General features: G+C 41.6%; 1 protein-coding gene across 4 annotated transcripts in view; it reads right to left on the bottom strand.

Moving 5' to 3' along the window:
- DAAM2 (dishevelled associated activator of morphogenesis 2) overlaps positions 1 to 25,601 on the bottom strand; it is a 308,724-nt gene that overhangs the window by 257,372 nt on the left and 25,751 nt on the right. For 3 of the 4 annotated variants that reach the window (XM_019483067.2, XM_014598043.3, XM_006257879.4), the window contains exons 1-2: positions 23,531 to 23,635; positions 5,529 to 5,674 (exon numbers count right to left, since the gene is read on the bottom strand). Coding sequence is in view for 3 of the 4 variants with exons in the window: in XM_014598043.3 (XP_014453529.1) it covers positions 5,529 to 5,586 (58 nt within the window). In the remaining variant the exon portion in view is untranslated. Of the gene's footprint in view, positions 1 to 5,528; positions 5,675 to 23,530; positions 23,636 to 25,601 lie in introns of those variants that run through there. The other variant, XM_019483066.2, reaches the window with a different exon arrangement.

The following is a 25,601-nucleotide window of genomic DNA, read 5'->3' as shown; positions in this document are numbered from 1 at the left end:
ATCTGGGAACAAAGGTGCCTATTGTGAATGGAGACCCAGTGCCAGGCTGCCTGCTCCATCTGACAATGAGATTACATTACACAGCTCTGTGGGCAGGGCTAAATGCCATGTCTGGGTCTGACACCATCTCTCAAATGTTGATAACAGGATCAATGACTACTTTTGCTCAGTCACCTCAGGCTGCAGAATTAGCAAGTCTTTAATCTTTCCTCTGTGGAGACTGGTTCTGCCTGTTTTCCACTTTTCAAAAATGTGAAAAGGATCAAGCATCTCCTGGCTGTAATACACAGAGCACATGCAGAACAGCAGATCTTGTGCCACCATCAGGGGGAACAATAAAGGTGACATTATGTTTGGATAGGTACAGGAAATCCCTGCCTCCCTCACTATGTTACCCCCAGATGTTTTGTCATCTTTTGGGAAGGACACTTGCTTAGTAAGACAGGAATAATATATATGTGCATCTAGTTTCTTTTAGTTAGCATTGTTGTTATTAGTGTTGTTGTTGTTATTAATCCTGGGGCCAGGCCAAAACCTGAACTCCAAGGACTTGGTCCTGCTCCCATTGACTTTTGTAGCACACGCGGGCTGAAATATCCTCGAAGTCAGGAACTGTTGAGTTCCATATTCAAACATTTCACCCTGTTCTATATAATGGATCAAGCCAGAGTCTCAGATATGAGCATACTTGAACTTTAATCAACTTAGGCTGTAGACAGTGCTGCTCAGGCCATCTCATAAGCCTTCTTAGGAGATGGACACTTCAAAAATATGAAAACTAATGGGATATGTATTTTTCCAGTGGGTAAGTGCTGCTGAATCTACACATGTATGTGTGTGTATGTACATACATATGTTTGTGTGTTATTCTCCTAGAACATATATCTACTGACAGTAATTTGAAACTGAAATGGATTTACAGCTTTACTTTTCCTGCACTACTACTGACACCAATACACCACTGAGTACAGAATTTCTTAGCTGACTGTTGCTACTAGAAAAGTAAAAATGAGTACTATTTGTTGAAGTCTAGTATGAGCATTGATTATCTCTGGGGGTTCATTTTCTTAGAGAGGAAAAAAGGTAGATTGGAAAAGAAAAAGCATTTTAAAGCCCAAGATCACTCTAGCTTCATAACAATTGTAAAGTAAATCAAAATGTTGGGCTTATACATTTGGAAAATGTCCTTTGAACAAATCCAAGTCAACATACCAGATACCTAATTATTTGTAACAGTCCTCATGATACCAACAAGGAAGTTTCTCTGCCGCTCCAATGGAGAGATGCTATCCCAATGATTGTTCTGATTAATGAAAGTCTGTTCTGGGCTCAGAGTTGGGGCTGAACCACAAAAATCATATCCAGACTTGAATATATCCAAAGTTTAGATCACATGGAGAGATGTTTAGATCCAGGGTTTAGGATTAGGTAGTTATAGACATTTGGGCCAGCTACCAACTTCAGATCTATGTCCAAGAGGACACTGGGATCTGAGGTATTGTTTTGAGTCCCTCTCTATATTGCACACTGCAGCTTCCTCTCTCTGAATTCTCTGTTCCACTCTTGGCTCATTTCCCACCTTGTTTCTTAAACCCGTTTTAACCCTCATATCCATTATCTATTTAGATTTAATGAGTTGTTGGCAAGTGTGGCTCATTGCTGAGATAGAAACTGAGCCTGATGCAAGGGAAACAGATGGGGAAGGTGAAGGGCAGCCATTTGTTTTTAGCCAGCCAAAATGTTTATAAACTATTGGAGGGGCAAGACTTAGAGACAAGGAGGCAGTAGGAAGGGGAGACAAAATATTTTTTTTCTAAAAAGGAAATTGTCTCATCAATATAACTGGATTACAGCTGCTCTGAGGCAAAAGGAAAGTCAAAGATAGAGCTGTACAGGTCATTGCTTTGTAAAATGAAGCTCCCTATCATTTCCCCCCATGACTGCCACGTATTGGCTTCCACATAGTATTCTCCTCCCCCTAGAAAAGGAGAATGTAACTGTGAGCATGAGCAAACTGTTCTCTTTGGGCATATCTACACCCTGTCTGCTGCATCTCTTTGAGCACTGCACAGCATACCTAACTGACCCACTCCCACTCCTCCCACGCCAAGCCCAGAAATAGGCACTGAAGCCATCTGAGGCAAACACAGCACTTACAGAGGTCTCAAGAGGAGCAGAGAAAGGTGCCCTCAGGACAGTTTCCCCACCTCATTCCTGGGTTTAACACATGCAAAGTGAGAGGGTCTTTCTCAGCAAAGCTCTCGGGAGTACTACAGCAGCATTATAGACGTGGCCTCTGAGCAGCTCTCCCTAAGAAAGGGGAAAGTGGGAGATCCAGAATGTAATCTAGCACTAGCTACCACATGCAATACTTCGTATTGTGCTCATGACCTATTCAGACTAGGAGGACTACCCTTCAGAGACCTGCCTGGTGCTAATCCAGAGCAACAAAAAAAAAATTAGCAGCTAATACAAGAGACTAATGAAGGCTCCACCTGTGTGTCCAGTCACTTGCAAAGGAAGCATGGCAGTGTCTTCGCAGAAACAACTGAAATGTAAAAATGTACACAAAACCTAGAAACAATAAATAAGTGAAATGTCTGAGAACATCTCATTATGGAATTAGAGTTTCCATTTATTCCCACATTGGGAACAGTTTTTAATTTGGGTTCAGACTTGAGGCCACATGATTTATTTTGGTAGAGCTCAACTCTGAACAAGACCAGATGAGAAAATGCAAAGGTGGCTGTAAGCTGCCTTTGTGGCTTACTGTTCAGGGGCATGTTTAGCCTCTGCTGCAACTTAGAGCAGTTTCACAGCTGCTATAAATGACACTCAGCTATCTGTGGGCCTCAGCTGCACATCCTTTACCTAAGGAACTAATGTCCCTAATGTGTTATCCTGGGGACCAAGTTAAGAAATATAGCACTTATATACTATCCCCACACCATGTAGAAATTCCCTTCCATTCAAAAAGACTGTCCAAATAGTTGGGTCTGTGAAGTTTTAACTGAAATCCTCTCTACCACTTTGGTGAAACAAAGCAGGTGGAGCAGGCTCCAGCAACTGACCCACCAACTCTATAACGGTAACACATCTGCGAAGTGGGAATAATAGCATCCGTCTATAGCCCCTGCTCTGGAGAATGGTTAGAAAGTTTCATGCTGGGACTAAGTGATACATAAATTCCAAACTACAAATATTTTCTCGAATTCCTATGCAAAACAATTAGAAGAGCCAATCCCTTTCTAAGAAGCTGTGCTCTATTAGGAAAGCAGCTGACCTTATTATAGCAACTGATGGTAAATGACATTTAGTCTCAGCTCTCTGCTGCCAAACTCCTCTTTTTTTTTTAATTCTTCCACATTTATCCCACCCTGATTTTCCTGGACATGGCATGACTTGTACCACATAGAAGTTATCCCAGTTTATGACACACACTTTCCTGAAGAACACTTGGCTTTCCTTACAGGAATTCCTGTATACAGAGGAGTCCTGGAAATGTGACAGGGTTCCTACAGAAAGGTGGCTCCATGTTCATGGAAGAGAGGTGCTGAGTTGCACACTTGGAAAATTGTTTGAATGTGGGTGCTGGGGGAGAAAGGACAAAAAAAAACGGTATTAAAGCTTCTTTGTTATACTTGGCTGGCAGGCTGGCTTTAAGGGGATTAGGAATGTGTAGCTTCTATGCTGGAGAGGGGTGTTGAGCAGTACAAGTGATTAACAATAAGGCTGTGCTACTCTAAGGGGGAAAAAAGCATTAATTTGAGTGAAGAGTGTGACTGGGATATGAAAAGAGGCACACCCATTGCCTGCAAGGCTGAATTCCATCAGTGACAATGCGAGCCAGGAGGAGATTCAGCATGTGCCAGGAAAGCAGCATGCATTTAATGTAGGGATTCTGATTCTCCCCTAGATTCTCTAGGGCAAATGTAGGATCGGGCCACATTTCATCACAATTGTTCAGTTCCCACATGACAAAGATAATGTGAGATCCATTCTCCTTAAGGTATTTCAGCCATTTATATGATTCCTGCTGAAAACCCAAAGAAAGTTAAAGGCCAGCACCAGTTCTGAGATATTTGGGTTCACAGAATGATAGGAAAGGAGGGCTTGTCCAACCTGCTCCACTATTTCTCTAGATAATCTGTTCCAATGCTTGACTACCCTCATAGTCAGAAAATTCCTCCTAGTCTCCAACCTAAATTTCCTTTGCTGTGGCTTGAGGGAACTGTTCCTTCCTGTCCCCTACAGGCACAGAGAAAAACCCATCTCCATCTTCTCTATAAATCGCCCTTCAGATATTTGAAGAATGTCATCACATTCCCTTCAGTCTTCTCCTCTCCAGGCTAAATAACCCTAGATTTTTCAGCCTTTCCTTGTAAGTCTTGCTCCCAGGCCCCTAATAAATTTTTATTGCTCAGAGCTGGAATCCTTTCAACTTGTCCACATCCTTCTTAAAGTGCAGGGCTCAAAACTGGACACAGTACTTCAGATGCAGCTTCACCAGTGCTAAATAGAAGCAGCACAGTCACTTCCATGGATTTGTAAGTGACATTCCTATTAATACAACCCAGAATGCTGTTGGCTTTTATTGCAACAAGATAAACTGTTGGTGCATAATCAGTGCATGGTCTACTGCAACCACCAGTCCTTTTCTAGATTGCAACCTAGCCAATCATTCCTCAGTTTGTATTTGTACATGCAATTATTCCATCCCAAGGGCAAGACTGCATTTGTCCTTGTTGAATCTCACCTGATTAATTGTGGACCATTTTTCAGCCACTCTGGTTCATTCTGGATCCTAGCCCTTCCCTCTAGGGTGTCTGCCACTCTACTGAACTTGAGGTGATCCACAAATTTGCTACATGTGCACTCAGTCCCATCATCCAAATCATTTATGAAGATGTTGAACTTCTTCAACATTAATTAGATTAAACTTTTTGTAGAGCTTGAATCCATAGCCCTTTTAGGAACACAGGCTCTTCTAACAGATTAAAGCTTTTTTGGAGTCAAAATGTCTTTTGAGAAGAACATGGAAAAGAGACAGATATTATCCCATGGGGTTAGAGAGGAAGAAATTTTGTTTTCATTGGTACCTATTGTAAGCAACCCCGCCCCCCCCAAAACACAGTCAATCAAGTTACTAAATTACTAATTCAAGCAAACTTATTTCTTATCTTAAAAGAGAGAGTTTAACCTAAAACCAACCCCAATTACACAACAGCTATAACCAACACGACGTTTTAATATATGCCCTTAGCCAACCTGCAACATGGTTAAAATTTGTAGTGTAGATGGGACCAAAGTTAAAAACTCAATTTGCCTGTGGTTTTATCCAGTTACTAGGATGTATTTAGCTCTGTCTACCCTACAATTGATAAGCATGTGGTAACTAGTAAATGGAAGACTGTCTTGTAATGGAGTCCCATTAGTTTGTATAGATGAGATCTTCAGTAGAGGGGATGCAATAAGGATTTAAGTGGAGGAGGACCACACATACACACAAAAAGCAAATTAGAACTAACCTGGATGATCTCCTATAGAACTTGATGTCCTTTCTTCTTTCCTGTTGTTTGCAACCATACATTAATTTTCTGGCCCTCACAGTACTTGTGTAGGAAGGACCCACCTTCACATAAGTTAGTACAGCTTTTGTGCCAGTGGAAGTGTTCTGTTGGAGAAATAAATTACAAAAAAAAAAAAAAAAAAATTGTTTACTGTTGCTGTAGAAAGTCCAGGCATATATTCACTGATTCACTTGCTTTTCAGAGAAGTTACAGCCTATATATAGACAGATTTAATAACTGTATCAATGTCAAATGATAACAAGAAGTGGGTACCATGCAACTGTTACATATAGGCAGACAAGGTTCCTTGGGTGAATTTGATATCTTTTATTATAAAAGATATCAAATTCACCCAAGGAACCTTGTCTGCCTATGTCCTTAGACCAACACGGCTACAACCTAAACCCCTGCAACTGTTACATATACATACTTCTGTAGGAACCTGAGTGTAGCAAAACCATTGCAGCTACAACCTTGTTTCTTTCTGAGTTACAGCCATTTAGTCCCCTTGTATCAAGCACATTTAATGGTGACATTGTAACAACTGGCATAGGTCCCAAGGATCAGCTCCTCCTCCCATTTTACAGTGCTGGGAGGCTGTAAGTGGGTCTGACAAGTCTCTGTGCACCCCAATTGGGCCCATGCCACTCCTGCTGGGCCCCACAGCTGCTTAGCAGTTCCTCACATACCTGTCCCCCTTCCCCTGTGCAGAGCTGTTAGACAGTTGCTGGGGAAGAGGGATGGACTGGAGGGTGAGTGGACAGATGAGGGTCCTGGCAAGAGTGCACTGGCTGCATCTGGGTGCACAGGAGTGGTATGGGTTGCAGGCAGACTGGGAGCAGGCAGGAAGGGGGAACCCCATTGATGCTTTCAGGTTAATCAGGGCAACAGGAAGCACAATGAAAGTGGCCAAAAGGAGTGCAGGGAGCAATCAGGGCAGCATGGGGGCAATCCATGAGGTGATCATTGTGGGTGAGTGATCAGGGGTGAGGTGATCTGAGCAACCGGGGTGCAGTCAACTTGCCAGGTGATCAGGGTGGTAGAAGTGATAGGGGAGTGTGGGGTGATCCAGGTAGCATGGGTGCCACTAGGGGGGTAACCCAAATGGCCTGGGGAGGCTGGGGGACACCTGCCACCCTCTCCCTCTGGCCTATACTGCAGTTAGAGAGCAAAGAGGCAGGCAGGCATGGAGCAGACTTAGCAGCTCCTAGCCATGTCCTTGCTAACCAGCCCTCTAGCAGCAGGTCAGAGCTGTGTAGGTTAGATGGGGTATTAACCCTTAACAAGTGACTGCTCACAGCATGTGCTAACTTTAGCACAGCCTAACATTCCTTAGAGTCAGTACGTGCTAATTGTAACATGTAACTACACCCTTAAACACATGTTGAACTTTAAAAGGGTTAGGAATGCCATTACTAATATGGAACCTCCCAGTGAACTTAGTGCAGGTTATGGTTTTTGTGCAATCCATTTATCTACCAGTATTTGTATAATTAAACTGTCACAAAAACTAACTTTATCTGCTTGGAGGGTATATTAGATGTACAAAGATGTTTGTCCTTTGGGAGTAGAATAATTAGCTCTGTCTTTCTTTGAACTTGTAAGTATCAGCTACTTCAGACAGAGAAGTACTTGTTTCCAGGATTTAAGTGAAGACTGAAAAAGTTATGTTGCAATTTTTTTTCTTAGTATTTTAAAAAGACAAAGATTTGGTCCCTAAACAGTCTCCAAATACTGCTATGGTGTTGTCATTCTAGGAAATGCCATGAAAGTGACCTTGTCCTTGTTCTGTGTCCTTGACATTTCACAAATCTGTTTTAAAAGAAACATCATTAAAGCTGGAGGAGTGTTTTCCCATATGAATGCATTCACATCATTCCTAGTCATGTTAACTTCTTGGAAACCACAGACACATTGGGGTAATGAAATGAGAAGCTGGTCCTACATTTCCAGTGGTGGAACACCATCAATTTTAATGGAAGTATAGCAATATGGTAAAAATTCAGAACCCTTGAAACCAAGTTCTTCTACTTAACCCCATAATAGATGCAATACATTCAACAGTACTTCAGCTCCCCTAAAAGATTCAAACTTCGCTAACTCCTCAATCTTGCTCTCCAGTGCCCTCTTCTAAAGCTAAGAAGGCAGATTTGTTTCTGTGTCCTATTCTGCTTTCTTGGCCTTCTGCAGTTGCCAGTTGTGATAGCAACTTTTATGACATACCTATTTGGCCGTTAGAAACTAAACTAAGATTCACTTGACACTAAGATAGACTGAAGAAGCACCAGATGGAAAGACACATCTAATCCACCATTAGGCCTTTCCAGTTTGCTCTTCCTGAGCTCCTCAGAAACTATACATAAGGTTTTACATCATTGAACTACATCCCTTTTCAGAGGTTTTGTGGTTTATTAGCAACAATACACTATTTAATATCAATTTAAATCAAAACTGGTCTTCAGCTCCTTCAGTTCTCTCCTGGGCTTGTTATTTCCTTCCTAAACTCAGGTCTTGCAGTCTGGACTTCTACCACATGCACACACAGCTGTCCTGAGTGCAACCAGGGCATTTACCCAGGTTCTCACTAGGCTAATTTAATGCAAGACAAGTAGCAATAAGCCACACCCAAAATCTTCAGGGGTGCACCATCAGACCTGCTGTTAAGGAAAGGGTGGGTAAATGCAGCCCAGGGGCCAGATGCAGCCCTCCAGGCCATTCTATCTGGCCCACGGGGCCCCTAAAAATTTTAGAAAATTAATATTAATCTGCCCTGAGCTGCCTGTCATGTGGCCCTCAATGGCTTGCTGAAACTCAATAAGCAGCCTTCTGCGCAAAATATTTGCCTGCCCCGGTGTTAAGGCCTCACCACTTCCCCTCCTGCCATGAAGCTCCAGGTAGGTCTTTCCAGCTCACTGGTGTGAAGAATCAGTTCCCAGACCTTGTCTGACTTCTAACCTCTCACTTAGATCATCTTCTGAATTCAGTCTGCCTTAATAGTCCTCAGCAGATTTGATTACTCATGAGCTTCTGTCCCATTGTGCTTCAACTGAGAGGTAATCTCATCAGAGTTGAGGCTGAACCCAGCAGGACTCCCATACATAGATATGCTCCTGACTTCTCAAGCCGTTTTGCTGATTTCAGTAGATTTTCTGGTGGAACAGTGTATTAATGTGCATAAAAGTACTAGGTTCTCGTCCTGTGTCTTTGTATCACTCTCACCACCACAGTATCTAAGAACCTGAGCCATAGGAATCCCCTTACATTTTTTAGAAACCACATCTGTGCTCATATTAATCATTACAAAGTCATACACTCTCATACATTTCAAATGATTATACAGCCTGGCTTTATATTATACTTAAAACTAAATCCTGCCCTAATTAAAACATTGTTTCCATAGTAGCTAATGGACTTCAAAGTGGGGGATACGAGGGAAGGCAAAAGTAAATAAATAAATGAATAAACAAAATTAAATTACATAAATACAATCTTGCTGATATGAGAGGACTGTGAAGTATTTTACTAGCATTTGTTGGGGATGACCTATATAACTCACTCATGGCACAAGCACTTATGAGTTACTTGGTCATCTCAAACACACTGAAATAAAAACTTTATAGCACCTTACAGCTGTATTCATTCATTCACTCACTTGCTCTCTCTGTGTTGCACTGGTATATAAAACCCATTTCCTATTTTAATAGAGAGAATTAAAATCCTTTGTTTAGACTTTCAGCTAGTGGATTAGCCACTAGTATTTCTACTGATGAATTTAGATGGCTGCAGAAGAATATATTGGCTTTTTTTTAAAAAGCATCTCACTCTTTGTGGAGGTTTAATTTGAAACCAAACCTCCTTGGGAGGAAGGATGGTTTAATGTGAGAGCAAGAGAATGGGAAACAGATTTTATAGGTTCTATGCCCACTTTTGAGTGCAGACATGTTTGTGCCCACAGCTGAACCATAAATGAAAATCTGAGAAATTACACCTCCAGCTATCTTACCACAAGGGAAAACTTGGTGATGAAAATTACCCCATTTTTGCTCACAGAATTAACTTGCTATTGCAAAACGGGGGTTCAAATTGTCACCCTTCCTCAAAAATGGGAAACATGGTCCCCGCTGTTATGGAAGTGTGCCCCTTTTGCTTTCTGTGGCCAGAAGTGGTAAAATGCAGATAATATATTCTGTAATACACCTTGATTTGGGCACAATATGCTGTGCCAGTCCAACTCCCTTTTATAGGGATTAGTAGCGTTTACTGTAAATTGCAGAAAATATCCAGATGCTGTTTCCCCATTTTATCCATTGACTATTAAATATACAGTCTAGGAATACTATTTAAGGTAAGGGCAGGAAGAGGGGCAGAGTCCCTTGCTGCCCAACTTTCCAGGGCAATGCCCAACCTATTGAGCCACATTTCCTATGCCTTGCTTTCTCCTTCTGGTCCTTCATATGAGTCTCCTTCAACAGGAAAGGTGTAGGGTGCTCTTACCAACACTTAGCCCATGGACTAGCATTTAGGAGACTCTGCTGGGAATGGGAGATTTAGGTTAGAAATCTTCTGAGTCTAGAACCTAAATAAGTGGGGTCTAGAGCCTGGGCAAATATGGTAACCACTAAGCCAATGAGTTAAAATGTAGGAGGGCTCTTCTCTGTTTTTCTGTTATGGACACAGAATTACTTTGTGTTCTTGTGGGGGCAGAAAGCACAAAATCTACAGAACAGGCCCACAATGCCACTTAAGTAGCTAAACGTACCTGTGTAAGTGCTATTTATGCAGAAAAAGGTTGAGTTGGACTTGGGCAGTTTGTGTGTAAGTGTGAAGTGTCTATTATATTGCACTGTGTTTCTCTTTCATGGATACTTTTAATTACCGCAGACTTGCATATGTAAACAGTAATTCTGTTTCATCTATTCCTGCTTTCTCTTCTTTTTAAGGCTGCTTTCAGGGTAAGAAACTGCTGGCTTTTCAGACCAGTGATCACAAAGAAGCAGACACAAGGATGTCTATTAACAACAGAGACCCAAATTAGAGTTACACACCTGAACTTCCTCTTCCCCTTTCCTGAAATTCCCATAACCAACACACTCCAAGGTTTTGCAGCCTTGTTTTCTGACTCTGATAAATGCACCATGTGATGGTCAAAACACAGTGGCAATGGATAATCTGGTGGAATTTCCACCATGCAAAAAAGCTAAAATAAGTTGGTCTCACAGTACTGCTGTGGTACCTAAAGGTCATATTTAAAAAAAAAATGTTGTTACCATCATCTGAGCTATTGTCTACATCTAGTCTTGATCTGAATTCAAGTGAAGCCTCTTTGGATTCCTCTTTGTAATAGTTTCTAGTGAACTACAGTGGATAGAGATAAAGGTAAAGAACATTTTGCTTGTCCTACTCATCTCCATCTCTTCCATTCCCCTTTGTTATGTCTTCCATTTGTCCAGCATCCTCCCAAAACCTCTACTCCATGAATGTGTTAATGGGGAACAAAGTGCCCTGCAAAGCCTCTTCTTGCAGTTTTCCTGACTGGTTTCCTTCTTGGAATGAATGGGTATTCGAGGTCTAGCTACACCCTACCTCACTGCTTGTACCCAGTATGTAGGGTTTCAGATGGCAGGTATCTTCTCTTTGGGCATCTTCTTCCTGAAGTGGAATTCCTCCCAAAGTCAGTTCATAGTCCCTAATATGCTAATTCATCTCTCACCAAACTGCCTCTGAAAAATATAAAGGCAAGATCATACCCTGATCTGTAATTCTGGGAAGACAATAAGAAGGAGCCTTTCCCTCACCCCACAACTTTTCACAGGAGGCAGGCATAATCTGGAGCATTGCTTTCCTGTATAGCCTAGGAGTGGCACAAACACTGTATCTTCCAATGGTGATAGAAGAAATTGGACAAGCATGGAACCATGACTACATCTTCCTAACAGAGGACCCACCAGCAGAGCCAGGTCCCAAAACAGGGTGTAGCAACAGACACTACTCTGCACACCCCACCATTGCTGTCGGAGATGTGCCTGCAGAGAGGCAGGAGGTAGGACGGGTTAACACGACACTTCTTTGCCTGATACAAACATCAGTCCCCTTGAGTGTTCAACCTACCTCTGCACAGACACACTTTGCTTTTGAAACATTTACCTTTCCTTTATTTTTTTTAACCATAAGAAAATTTGGGAGGAATGTGAATTGTTTTGTTTGCTGTCTTCCTATGACGGCAGAGATTTATTTATAGCCAGGAACCAGAGGGCAGTTCTCATGTGGCTGCTGAAAATTAAAACAGCATGTGGGGTTTTGTTTTGTTTTGCTTTTATGCCTTTGCAGTTACAATCTCTCTCTGCGTTCCCTAAACCCTTGTTATTGTAACCAGAGCCACAATTTGCATTGCTACAATTGCAGGGTTATATAAATTCTGAGGGCTTTAAAGGAAAGGCCTGCACATTCTGTGTTGGGCCACGGGGAAGTTGACATAAACTGTTATGGCCGACGTTTCGGCATGGGCAAACACAGTTATAAACTATGAACGGATGGAATCTTAGGTCAGCACTTTAGAGTGAATCAGAACTGAAAGCCTTTCAGAAGTTAGAAAACATTTTAACATGATCCACCCAACATTTTTGTTTTTGTGCACCTCTGTGCCAAGGAAAATTTAAATAAGCCACTTTAGGAACTCTTTACATGGCTTCTATAAGTTTCCAGTAGACTAAACAGGTTTCTATTTGAGAAACAGTAACCACACAAACCAATAGATATATCTAGTTTACAAAGAATGAGCATTTATTTTTTAACAGTGATCATGAAATACATACAATACATTGGATATTTTTACCACCCTACAGATTTTTATATTGAAAGATTACAACAAAAAAGAGTACGTCTTCATGAAAGAGTAAGTGGCCAGTGTGTGTGTGTCTCCATGGCAGAGAGTGGCATCTCAGCTCAAAAATGGCAGCTACCTTTGCAGCAAGTAGAAAGATTTATCTTCATCTAAAGGTTCAGCACCTATCGCTTACCTGTGTGTTACAGAGTTGTAATCCTGACTACCTGTGAATTTTTGCATGGCTGCTGGCAATTTAGTTCATGTCTCTGACTCCATATTTCGTAATAATAGTAATAACAATGATGATGATAGGGATGATAATATCCATCTTAAGGATGCTCACTTTAAGGTGCTCACAAGCTCACCATAGAATGCAATGTTTGGAAGAGTCAGCTAACTAAAAAGGTTATGTAAGACACTCCAGAGGTGAAACGTGTTTAGCTTTTCTGTCCAGAGAGGCCCAAACCAAAGGCCTAGATTGAGTTCCCCAAGGTGTGCATGGATGTCTTCATAATGTAAACGCGATCCTTTGTAATTCTGCTCACTAGTGTATAGTAATGAGATCACTGGGGATTACTCCATCATTATAAAAATGTGTGGCCAGAACTTCCCCATAACACTTGCTAGTGTGCAGGTCTGACATGCCCCCTCCACAGCTATTAGATCTCCCAGTCAGCCTTAGCCCAAATATAGCTGCCATAAGGGAGCATGGCATCCTATGCTCTCTCCTGATCTAAAGAAATGTCTACACAAAACAATACAAAGCCTTGTAGAGATGCCTTTGACTATGTCTGCTTGGGTACCAGAAATAGTATGGTTGCATTAGGGCAGCACTTTACCTGAGTTAATTAGTTCTGCTGGTACTATACCCCTAGCTTTTGGTCCCCAAATTACCAAATTTAGAGCTAGCTTAGATATGTCTACCCAGCACTGTTTTCCCTGTGTAAACATAGAAAGCCAGCCACAATTAGCTCCTTACCAAAGTAAACCAAGATGCAGTGCAGTTTGAAAGTGTGATGTACTACAAAGTCCTACAGCAAAATGATCACTCAATAATCAGCTGGTCACTATGGAACCTGTATGTGAAAAGAACTTTTAAACAGTTTCAGTGCTGGTATTTTATTAAATAATCAGTACAACTAAAGGAGAGATCTTGGTGAACACAGATACTTTCTCAACTAACTGCAGGTGCTGCACAGGTGGTAGAACTGCTATTTACTGAAATAGAGACTTCTTAAAAAGAAAAGCAATGAACTACTTCAAGAATGGCAATTATACAGGATTCTTGCACAGCTCAGGAGATTATATCAGTTTTTCTTGTGCAGTTCCTTTGTCACTGGGAGGAAGGAATTGTTGCATTCTAGTCTTGGTTCTGATCTTGACTATCTCAGAATACCGGGCAAATGGCTGAATCGCTCTGTGTGTTCCACGACTCTGTTTGAAAGTAATTGGTAATGCAGATAAAATTAAGCCAAAGGGGTCCGTTGCAACTCCCAGTGAAAACAGTGGAAGTTCTGTGGAATGCATGGATCTGGATCAAGTCCTAAAGTGTCTGAAACTGGGAACCCTAAAACTAAAACATCGCCAAATAATGGAAACTTGAAAATGTTGTCTTAAGCAACTAGACCATGGTAATATATCAGGTAATAGACAGAGGAGGAAACAATACAAGATATCACCTATTCCAGAAGTTTTTGAAGGGGACAGTTTAACAAGGGTCAGGAGAGAGCCATGAGCAGGGTAGCAGAAGGCTCACATTGACTGAAAAGAGTCCAGAAATTGGATACATCTCCCTTTGTCTGAATCTATCATTCTTACACACCTAGATAGAGACCTAATAATGACAAGTCTTCTCCCTGCCCAAACATCTGACTTACCAGGACTGGACTACTGTTCTCCTTATGAAGCACTGAAAAAATTCATGCATTTATTATAAAAGATGTGTTTCCTACTAGTCGAAAAGAGCCTCTGAAATCAACATTTTTAAGATGATTTGTTTCATACTTAGCCTTCAAAGCCACCATGGAACTTGGGAAAAAATGATCCAACTCCCTGTATATCTCTGACTAATCTCTTCTTTTCCAGTCTCCTAAAATTAAATGTATGTATACATCTAAATCACTAGGCCAACTTCTTGGAGCACAGTGAGTTTTTACTGTTGATTCCCAATCACTGACCAAGCTGGATGTTGCCTAACTTATAGAATTTGCATAGTTGTTGACCACAGCAGCAAAGCCTTCAATATGTTAGTTTGAATTGAATAAACCTGTAGTCATCGTCACATTTGCATAAGCTGTGATCCATATTTTGCTTGGTTCAGCAGAACCAGCAAGTTAACTATAGGCCAAGAGGCTACTTTATCAGATCTGTGACATGATTTGCCAACCGGAGACTTTTTACAGCTTGCTAGCACAGGTCAAGGGAGGCAAATCCATAAAATGTTGATAACTATTGTCAGAAAGAACACACTGGATATCAGACAAGGCTGAAGGAACGGCAGTGTAGAGAAGTATTCCCACTGATCAGATAGAAGGATGTTAGTGTCAAGGAAGACATTAAAAGATCTGTGCTGCCTCAGTGGTTCAGTGTGGGTAGAACTCAAATTAGTTGCCCAGACACTGGGAGAAGGGACTGTGCTTAGCTGCTGGAGAATGCGTGGCAAGCAGAAAAAAATGCTGTGACTGAGGACAAGAGCTCTGTAGAAAAGAGAATGGAAGTGGAGCTCCACCAGGAAAGAGGAAGGCCCTTTCCTGAACTATGTCCTCTAATAATTCTTGAACTACTGTTCAGCTGCAGTTACACTTCAGGTGAGTTAAACTTCTTCCACCAAGACGCAGGACTCTAGTTACCTCTTCTCCCTGGTATGCTCACCTCCATGCACACAAAAATGAGAAGATAATGACAGCTTCTGTCACCCTCATTGTAAACATAACCCAGACTAAGGAGAGTTGGATGTGTACATTTGAGGGTGTGGGAAAGTCTGCAAACAACTCATTGGGAATGACAAGTATTCAGAAGCTAAAATAATGCAGTGACTAATGGATGTCTGTGCGGTGAATATTTAAAAAAATAAGCCCTCTGTTTTACAGAAAATGTACAATGAATAATGAACAAACTGCTCGAATCCTGATGTTGCTATTTGCACTGCATTCTCTGTTATCCTGAGATTTCATGGGATGCCACTCAGAATAATTATTTATACAAAGAACCAGAGATGCAACTCAGATGCAGTATCATATTCAGTGCTTTTTAAAACCCTTTCTAGACACCACAGAGTTGTAAATAATAAGAAGGCAGTTTTTGGTCTCAATTCAGGGCAGTTAACAGCGAAGGATTAACTGTCACTTCCTAAGTGGTTTCACCGCACAGAGGTAGATTCTGATTTCCATGATCTGGAACATCCCAGGCAGACACTCAAGGCCACCTTTCCACCCATTTTTACATGTCCATTTCTGTCTATCTTTTCTGGACAAAAATATTTGCAGGTGCAGCTAATGCTGTTTAGTTTTCTAAAGCACTGATTTCATTTGTAGTCCTAGATTGTGGGATGTAAGGAACCTAATCTATAGGTGCCAATGACCGCAGGCATAAAACTATCCCTTAAATTATCTGTGCTTCCAGTTGCACCTGCAGAAATGGAGGGTGGTGACTGAAAACTTAGGCAAAAGTCTCAAGGTGTTACACTCTTCAGCTGCCCTTTTTATTAAGGGTGCAAGCATCTAGTGCAAGATCAGCATGACCTTGAAATGATACCATCTAGCGCAAGGTCAGTTCCATTCTGTATGTAGTTCTTTTTTAGAGAATACTTTCATTGTGTAGGACAGCGGTTCTCAATCAGGATGCCAAAAAACTTCAGGGGACCTGCAGCAATGGCCAGGTAGAACTGTACTGCATACTCCTCCTGCATTAGGGTTTTCTGATCAGCCTAAAGCAAGCAAGAAAGTTACCTTAGGCTGCAGCTCTTCCAGAAACAGAGGTGCACGTGTCATGGAGGGTCATACCAGGAAGGGATGGAGCACGAGCTCACTTTCCTGCCTGCTTCAGGCTGATCAGAGAATCCTAATGGAGGAAGAGCATATGCATGTGCCAGTGCCCTTCCCAGTCTGGCTGGGCAGCAAGATCATGAGGCAATATTACCTGGAGGCAGCATGATCCAATTGAGAAGCACTAAATTGAGCAGAGTGGTTCTTAACCAGGGTACTGCCACATTCAAAAAAGTTGCAGAGAGTCGCTGTGACTCTGAAAAGATTTAGAACTACTGGTGTTAAAGCGGGGCTGAATAAGGACTGAGTTAATCAGAATAAGAACCTCTAGAAATGGTCTATTGAATATGAATGTACTAGCATTAGGTTGGCAATTTAGATAGGAGATGAGGGAATCAGCTCTTGCCTGTAAAATGTTGTCTCCTTTCAAAGCATAAAATGTGTCGTGAAGGGCACAGTTGGACATCTGTAGTAGAACACATCCCTGAGAAGGGGCCTGAGGTTATTCTTGATAAGCCCAGACACAGCCAGAAAACTATTAACAGGTCCCACAAGAAACGTTTCACCTCATCAGAAAATACATCTGCTTTTCTCCCCATAGCGTAGCAGTGGTGAATGCCAGAAACTCCTCTATGCTCACACAGGCTAGGTGCCTGAATCCTGCTGATGATGAAAGGCTAAGGTCAAGCTTTGTATTTCTGTCACTGGTGACACATTTCAAGGCCTCTACATGAGAGCAAGAAGGATTCACTCATCAGGACACCTGACCCCTAGGGCAGTAAAAATGTGGAAAGAAGCTACAGGGCATATTCATATCTCAGTAGGGCACAGCTGGAGAACAGTCCATATTGGCAGGGCCCTGCAGTTGTTATTACTTTATTCCTGCATCCCAGTGCTGTTGGGTATTAACACATCAGAACACAAGTGAGGATACAACCAACTGTCTCACCATGTAGTCAGCTGCTAGCAACACAGTGTAATTGGTTCCCGCTGTATACATAACTGTAAAGGAGAGGACTACAGTGTTCTTGTGTTTGGTTAAGAGGCTGCTTTCTTTCATGTTGTGTGCAGATACTGATGAAGTTTCTTGCAAGGGAGAGTCAGGATTCTGCTAGGGTAGATTAAAGCAGAATCACTTCCTAGGATGTATTTGGTAGCCGTGTTTGTCTGAGACAAAAAGAAATACAAAAACCTAGAACTCTTGGTTCAGAGATGATACCTTTTATTAGATCAATTAAAACATCGCAAAAAACTCCGCATCTTTTTCTGCAAGTTTTCAGGCGCACACACTCTTCCTCAGGCTCAGGAATACCAGTCAGCAGTGAGTCAGTGAGAAACCCAGATCCCATCTGCACTAACGGACTGCCCCATTCCTGATAGCACTTGTACTGGAACCAAATCTCAAATCCCCTTTTTGAGGAAAATATATAACATTTTGGGGTGGGGGGGAAGGATAAAACACTTCTAAAAATATTTGTGAGTTTCTTTTTAACAAGATATTTTTATGGAAAATCAGAGGCGGTAGGTCTTCTTTAAAGGAAGGAACAAGGGGAAGCTTATAGCAAGGGACAGTTGTCAATAACGCCATTGCATTGAAGCTGCATTGCCAATGGGCTGCTGCAGGGTGCCTCTGTTCAGATCTCTGTGCACCTTACAAATCCCCTAGAACTTGAACAGATCACTATTCATCCCTTTCTGATCAAATTAGTCTATAAAATGCCACCCTGCCCTGACTTCAGATCACTAGAAAGTTCCTGGTTTTCCTGTGCAGTCCCCATGGCTTACCTCGTTGGGGTTCAAACCCCAGTTCCATATGGAACCACCAGGAGAACATCAGACAGAAGATCCTCACTGTGATTTCTCCCATTGAAAGTTTTACCATTGCTTTACCCTGGCAGAAGGTGATCGGGTATATCCAATGTGTTTATGTATATGTATGTTTAAATTAGGCAGGTTTCCTAGGAACACATCTTCAGCCCATGTCTTACAAATGAATTGGTATCTGAGTGCTTGTCTCAAAGAGGATGGATGATTTTTCACTTGGTTCCATGTAAATCTTAGGCTGTCTGGACTTCATGGCCCATGAATTCATTCAGCAAACAGCTAAAAGAATTTTCCTCTTCCTCCAAACAAAATAATAAATAAAAAATTATTTAGATCTGTTAGCTATCTTGGATCAACAGAGGAACACTTCCTTGTTTACATTCTACTTTAATAAAAAGTCTACTAGGGACATGGAATGGGCACTGCTGGAGCTCCAAGATTTGCTTGACATTTGATTCAAATAGGAGCCAGGCTGGACTGGTACATCTGTTGCCTGCATTCAAGTCATCTTGGGACACAATTAAGAGGGAAAAAAAATTCTTAAACAAAAACAAATGTGAACTTCAAAGCTTATGTCAGTTCAGGGATTATTTCTTTGAAGCCAGCAAAGCTAGGAAATGAGTAAGGCCCTGGTGTTCAGGGAAGAAGTCTATACCCCACTTGGAGCCAAAGCACAATGGGATCCAGAATGATTATTTAAAGCTCTTCTCAGACTTTTGAGGTTGCCTTTCTTTTCTCCATTCACTCCTCTCACTGTTTTTTCTTACCTTTCTATTCCCAATCCAACATGTCCTATTCCCTGCATGATTCCTGGCTTCTACTCCATTAAGTCTACAAGTGCTCTGTTCCCTGCCCTTGCCTTGCCTAGTTCCTTCTTGTTACTTTAAATGAATCTCTCCAATTCTTTCTGAACCTCCAAAGAAAGCCCTAGCTTTGATGGTAACCCATCAGAAGGATCTCAGACTTCATTTTCTCTCTTCAAAGAGTCATTTCTCTATTCATATCCCACACACTCCTGAGTTGCTCTTGGGCAGATGCACTGTGCTATCTCTCTCCAACCCACAACATTCATGAGACAATAGCTGACTCGGCAGAGTTCACCAGACATGCCAGAGCTTCAATGCTTAAACTATGAGAAGACAGACACTTTCAAAATTATGCAAAATCTAAAATGGACCATGAAGCAAATGCTAAATGCGAGTCAAATACAGTCTGCTGAAAGAACTTTGTTGTGGGAAGCTCCTTATGTCACCATAAAAGAGAGTACAGGGCTGATGTTCAAAAGTTCCTCAGAGCTATTCCGAGCTCTGAAAAACTAGGACTCAAGCCCTCTATTTACCTTGGCATAAATCAGGAGTAACCCATTAACTCTAATGGAGCTACACCAACATAAATCTGGTGTGTGAAGAACTAAACCTACTTACTGCATAGGTGTGGCCAAATCACTTAGGCCGACATTTTCAAATGTGCCTTTTAATTTTGGCTGTCTCATTTTTGAGTGCCTGGGTGTTTTAAGTAGGGCACCAAAAATAGAGACCCAAAATTATAGGCCACTTGAGACAGTTTGGACCTCAGTTTCTCTAGGCCAAATTCTGCTGTCATTTGAACTTATTACAATAGAAGTCTGGAGTTGATGCACTGAAGCCTATAAGGTTAAAAAGATTTTCTGTGGCAAATGAGAAGAGATTGCAGCTGCCTGTACCTAGTTTACCTAATTTGTAACCCAGAGACAATGGGTCAGTTCCTGAGCTGATGTAGACTGGCATCGATTCTCTGAAGCTCCAGTGCCAGTTTATAACACAGAAATCTGGCCTAATAATATAATAACCTATCTAAATTATGGGGGCACTGTGAGACACAGTAATTAGCTCTTTGAGGGTGATGATCCTGATATCACGTGCACCATTGTAAACTGGAAGTAACTCTACTGTAAAGTCAGTAAAATTACAATGCTATAAAATCGACCTATATGAGAAACAAATCAGGTCCAGTGCATGCTTTTATGTTGATTGCTACCACTATTAACTCCGAGATGGTGTCAGTTCAAAGGAGCCACATATTAGAGAAAAGAAAAAGCCACAAGGGAGATCACTGTCCACTTGCAGTGTGTTGAAAAACATGAAAACAAACAAATGCAGTGTTTCATCTGACTAAAAATAGAGCAGTCAGTTTTCGTTTGGTTTAGGAACATGTTGTTCTAGCCTTGGTGGGTCAAATCTCCGTAGGACTGACCCAAGTTTGAAAAATCTCATTAACTATAGAGCCCAAAGCCAAATCTCCTACACATCCTAACCCTGAGTACCAGGAAATGGGACTCTCTTCTATTTCTCAATAATTAGGACATGTGGTTAACCTGGAATGACTGGAGATATTTCCAATGAGCCCTTTGGGAATCTTCCAGCAGCTATAGGAAATGGGTATGGTACATATGAGAGATGCCTACATGAGGCTACTCAACTTTAGTAAGTTCTCACTTACTGTCTATAGAATAGGAGCCCATCACAGAGAAACCTACAAATAAAGTCAGTGTTTCCTAAATATGGACCTATTCTTTCTGGGAAGAAGATTTGCCACAGGCTTTAGTGAAAGCAGGATCGTATCTCACATTTACAAAGCTCAGATGAAGTGAACTGCAGTTCTAGCGCTATTTACGAAAAATTTACAAGGATGCAACTAAGATCATAAAACCACATGACTGCACTTTATGGCACACAGTGAAGATATTTTAAAACCTCAGTCACAGCATGACTGGCATGAGACTTTCATAGGGAAATCTCCTGCTACATCCTGAGGCCAAAACCTGAAAAAGAAACTAGCACTGTCTTCTCAGTATAGTGTTTTCCTCCCACCTTCTTCTGCAGTTTAGGGTTAGTGTCCATCAGTGAAAAAGCAAAATACAAGATCTCTCTCTAGTGAAGTGATCTGATCCAGATAAACAATCATAGATCGTAGCTTCTCCCCACCTTTCCCCTCAAATCTTTCTTCCTGTAATGTTACAGCTTCTCTCCCCATTTTCTACAAGCAACTTTATATGTAGGGTGTCCTTTCTGAACTACAGGGAAATTTCCTTTCTTCAAGCATTTCCCAGGCTTCCAAGCCATTGCAGGTAGAGCGGTACCCTAGCCAGCTGCTTGTGGGTGGATGTCTGGAAACCAGAAAGACACAATCAAGTCTCCTTCTGTGGATCCTGACTTGGAAATCCTTTCCACATTCCCCTGGCCTCCACTAGCTCCACATGCATTAGCCCAGAATGGTACAGAAGCACTTCAGTGCCAGCCTGACTCACTGCTAAGCCAGCTGAAATGGTCTGTCTCATCATTTTTACTCTTGCTGATTGTATCAACATTCAAGCCTTTTATTAGGGAAAATATTTTCAGCTCCTAACAACTCATTAAACCTATTCTAAAAGAGTTTTTTTTCCTTTTTAATGCTGTCAGCCAGCCAATTAGACTGCTGCAATGTAATATTTCCTGGAAAAGTAGTTGCCAACCTACAGTAAATAAAATTCAATAAAAAATAAATAGGGATGGGTGAATACTGGCACAGAACCCAGATCCTAGTACTGTTCATGTCAATAAATTTAATTTCATATTTGTATCAGCAATGAGGAGTACAGGGTTTTGCTCCCAGAATACACACTCTCTCTCATTCATAGCCATGATCCTTTCCAGTACAATTTAATTTCCCTCAAATCAGGCAAGCTTGTATAGTATGGAATGGCAGCCCTGAACTTGGATTAGCACTTGAACATCTGTCCGTTAAACTTTGCCCCGTTTCATTAGCTGACATGGACATTTCCCCACCCACTCAAGCAGAGAAGGAGATTCCGGCAGCAACTTTATGCCCAGAAGACTGGAACTGACTGATTTCACTTTGGAGAGCCAATAGATGTTATGCACAGATTTCCCATCCAATCCTATCCTCCCCCTCCCCAGCAACCCATTCTGCCACCCACAAGAAGAAAAATATTTGCAGACTTGTTCCATTACAAAAACAATGCAAACCAGTTAGCAGGGACTTGAAACAGCCTTTTTATGGTTGCTTGTTTGTTGAAGCCAATTACTGACATTGCAGAATGTTGTATTGTGTAATTCACACTGACTCTGCTTTTCATTGTAGCTTTAAATTGACATTAAACAGGATCATTGCTCCTTGCAGCACCTGCATTGGTCCAGCTTGCTGATTTAGAAAAGGGTTTTTATTTTCTAAATCTTTGGTAAACGAAAAGTGTCAAAACACATGCATCAAACACTTCTGCTTTATCTGGTAAAATCCCTTTCTGATTTCAGAAGGGGTCTGATCAGAAACTCAGTCCAGAGTCAGCTGGGTTCAGGTCTGTTAGGATTAGGAACAACTATTTATGTCTCCCATGGACAATTGTGAGTGCACCTCATTATGCAAGGAAACGACTAATTTAGTTATACTAACAATAGTAAGTACAGTGCGTTATAAAGTTTTAATTTAAAAATATTTTTTCCCTTAGTGAATATGCCTTCTTTTAATTGAATGGGCTTTACTGCTGGTTTGAGTATCATTTTGGCTGCAGAGGAAGACAATTATTTGTTTTCCCTGGCACACAGACTTCTGTTCTGTTTTACAAATTTCCTAATCCATTATCCCTGGAGGTGCCAGAGCCCCTCAAGTTTTCCACTGTTACTATCTCCCTGCCTTCTTCAGGTATGACCCTGCATCAGTCACTTTCCTATCCTGAGATATTTCTCAGTTCTTTCTTCCTATATAATTACCAAACTCCCCTAGGGAGCCAACAAAAGGCTACAGAGTCCTGAGGTGTTTAGTATTCAGGACTTTGCAGGCTTTATCTAATAAGCATTTTGTATCTGCTTCTCTGAGTAGCCTGACAAATAGGATTGGACAGAATTTCTCAATGCCATTGTAAGGAAGCCTGGAAATGGCTGTCAGATGATGAAAGAAAAACTTCTCATAGCTGAAAGTTAAGACTGAAAGGGTTAAAAATAAATCACCTACTGTGAAAAAGCTTAAGGAAGTTAGTTCTTGCCTGGGGTTTATTTGGGATTTTACTGACCTGCTACCAGTACAAGAAAGATCTTGATTTCAGTCCCCAATTAATTTTGTAGCTTTCCAAAGATATTCCCTCCCCTCTCTCCCACATACCCTGACACAGAGCATGAAAGGGCTGGTTTTCAGCCCCTTTCTAAGTACACTTCAGGAAAAAAAAACCCAGCTAGATCTAAATCATCGTGGCTTCCAAGCTGCCTTCAGATTGTTTTAGAGAAAAAGAAAAGAAAGCGGTGCTTGCCTGGGTCTGTTCACAAAGAATAGAGAAGAGTTGTTGCAGCAGCTGCACTTACATTGTAGTCCCCATGTCCCTGCGCAGTTCCCCCCTTTCTGCAGTCCTATAATCCACACAGAGCCGTGCTTGTCTTGCTCCTTTCGCTCTCTGTACTGTACTGTACTCAGATTGGAACTGCTGCTGTTTTCACTTTCAGACCAACCTCCCAAAGCCTCTGACGTCAGGCAGCATCGATGAGATATTTATGGCAAGAGTGGTTTAAAGTCTCTCTAAGCAGAGAGTTTGAATTGCAGTGCTTTGAGATTTGTAGTTTTCACACTATAGGACTGGAAAACCTTTCCCAGGGGGAAGCTGCTAGGAAGGGAGGTATAAAGGGAACATTACTGGAGGACCAAGGCAGACATTGAGGAGGACTGTTTCAAACGCTACTGAAAGAAAATTATTTCTCTTTTCTGTCTTTTGTGAACGCATCCAGGCCTGAAAGGCAAAAATCTTCCATATGGATGCTATTTGTATTAGAGGTATTTTCAGATGATGCCTCAACTGCAACATGCAATGCAGAAATATTGTTCTAGATCAGTGCTTCTCAAAGTGGTGGTCCGCGGACCGGCCACCAGTCGCTGGTCCGCAGCGAGTTGCCAGGAAAGAAAGAAATATATTTTCAGAAGCATAACATTGATATGTCATAGCACCACAGTTCGTACATTCCAACACTCCAGGTGACGTCACGTCATGCGAGGTGAGGAAAGAGAAAGAAACAGCCAGTCATGCATTTGTGTAGCCCTGTTACACACAGTTGCTGCCACCGACCGAACCGGGCACCGGTCCCTGGCCCAATGGAAAAAAAATTGCCGGTCCGCCACATCAGACAGTTTGAGAAGCATTGTTCTAGATCATTGCATTTGGCAAAAGAAGACATTTTTAAAGTGTCATTCTCTGTGCCACCAGCATATCCCCCGCAACTGTTTCAAGCCTTTGACTGGATTTACATAGAAAATGGATGAATCTGGCCTTCCTAAACTCCTTGATCCTTTGCATTTCCTACACCCTTTCCTGATTTTGCACCATCACTCTTCTCCTTGTGTTGGGACCATCCTCCCCACTAATGCAGGTCTAGTTGCTGTGTCCTGTGGAAAAAAAGAATGGTGCAGAGCTGATGATGGCAGAAAGAAACACTAGAGTGAGTTATGGAATAATCTGCCTCATGCCCCAAGTATGGCAGATGAAGGGTAAAGTTGCTATGCTAGGAAGGGTAACAGCTAAACCTGCACGCTGTATCATTCATACCACCATTATCAATAATATCTTTTCATAGTTACCTAGGGCCCGAGCTATAAAGATATTTAGATGCTCACGCTTCTATTTTTTTTTAGCACAAGAGTGATGGTTTAGCTGGGATGATCCAGAAATGATGTGAGAGGCAAGGATTTCTTAGGGTGATATCTTTTTTTGGACCAGTTAGGTAGCTAGGTTATGTTAAAAAAGTTTTCGAATGCAAGACATTCTTCCTAAGGTCTTTGATCACAGAAACAAGGCAGCAGGAGAGGGGAGAGGGGGAGGGAAATTATCAGGGGTAGCAAACATACAAGTAGCAAAAGTTAAGAAGCTTATTACTGGGAGGTGACAGCCTATCAGACAGGAGGAGGGTCACCTTTTCTGTGTGGAAGAAGTTCAGGAGTTGGGTAAAATATAATGTATCATAAACCGGATATTAATGTTTAGTCCTTGGTTCTTAGTGTCCAACCAGCTTATGCATTTTTGTTGTTAAAAAGTTCACCTTTTAAAGGTAGATTTCCCTTGAGCATGGGATAGTGAGGTCAGAAAGCGAGTGATTGTTCTGTGAGAAATGGGCTCCTAATGGCGTGTGTGCCTCCTTCCTTTATATATTTTTGTGTCCGGGTTCATTCTGATGCATAGTTGCTGCTTAGTCTCACCCACGTAGTTGCCACGAGAGCATTGGATCAGATATATCATATTTTGGGAAAGGCATGTAAGGAACCATGGATTCTAGTGTTTTTTTATGATGGGTATGTTGACAAGTTAAGCATTTCTTGTTAAGGCAAGTGTCCCACTTGATGTCTGTTAGGCAGCAGAGAGTTTGCTTCTGATAATGAGTTGGGCAAGGTTGA

Source organism: Alligator mississippiensis, chromosome 1, assembly GCF_030867095.1.
Source record: "Alligator mississippiensis isolate rAllMis1 chromosome 1, rAllMis1, whole genome shotgun sequence".
NCBI lineage: Eukaryota > Metazoa > Chordata > Crocodylia > Alligatoridae > Alligator > Alligator mississippiensis.
This window is presented reverse-complemented; position numbering and strand designations above follow the sequence as displayed.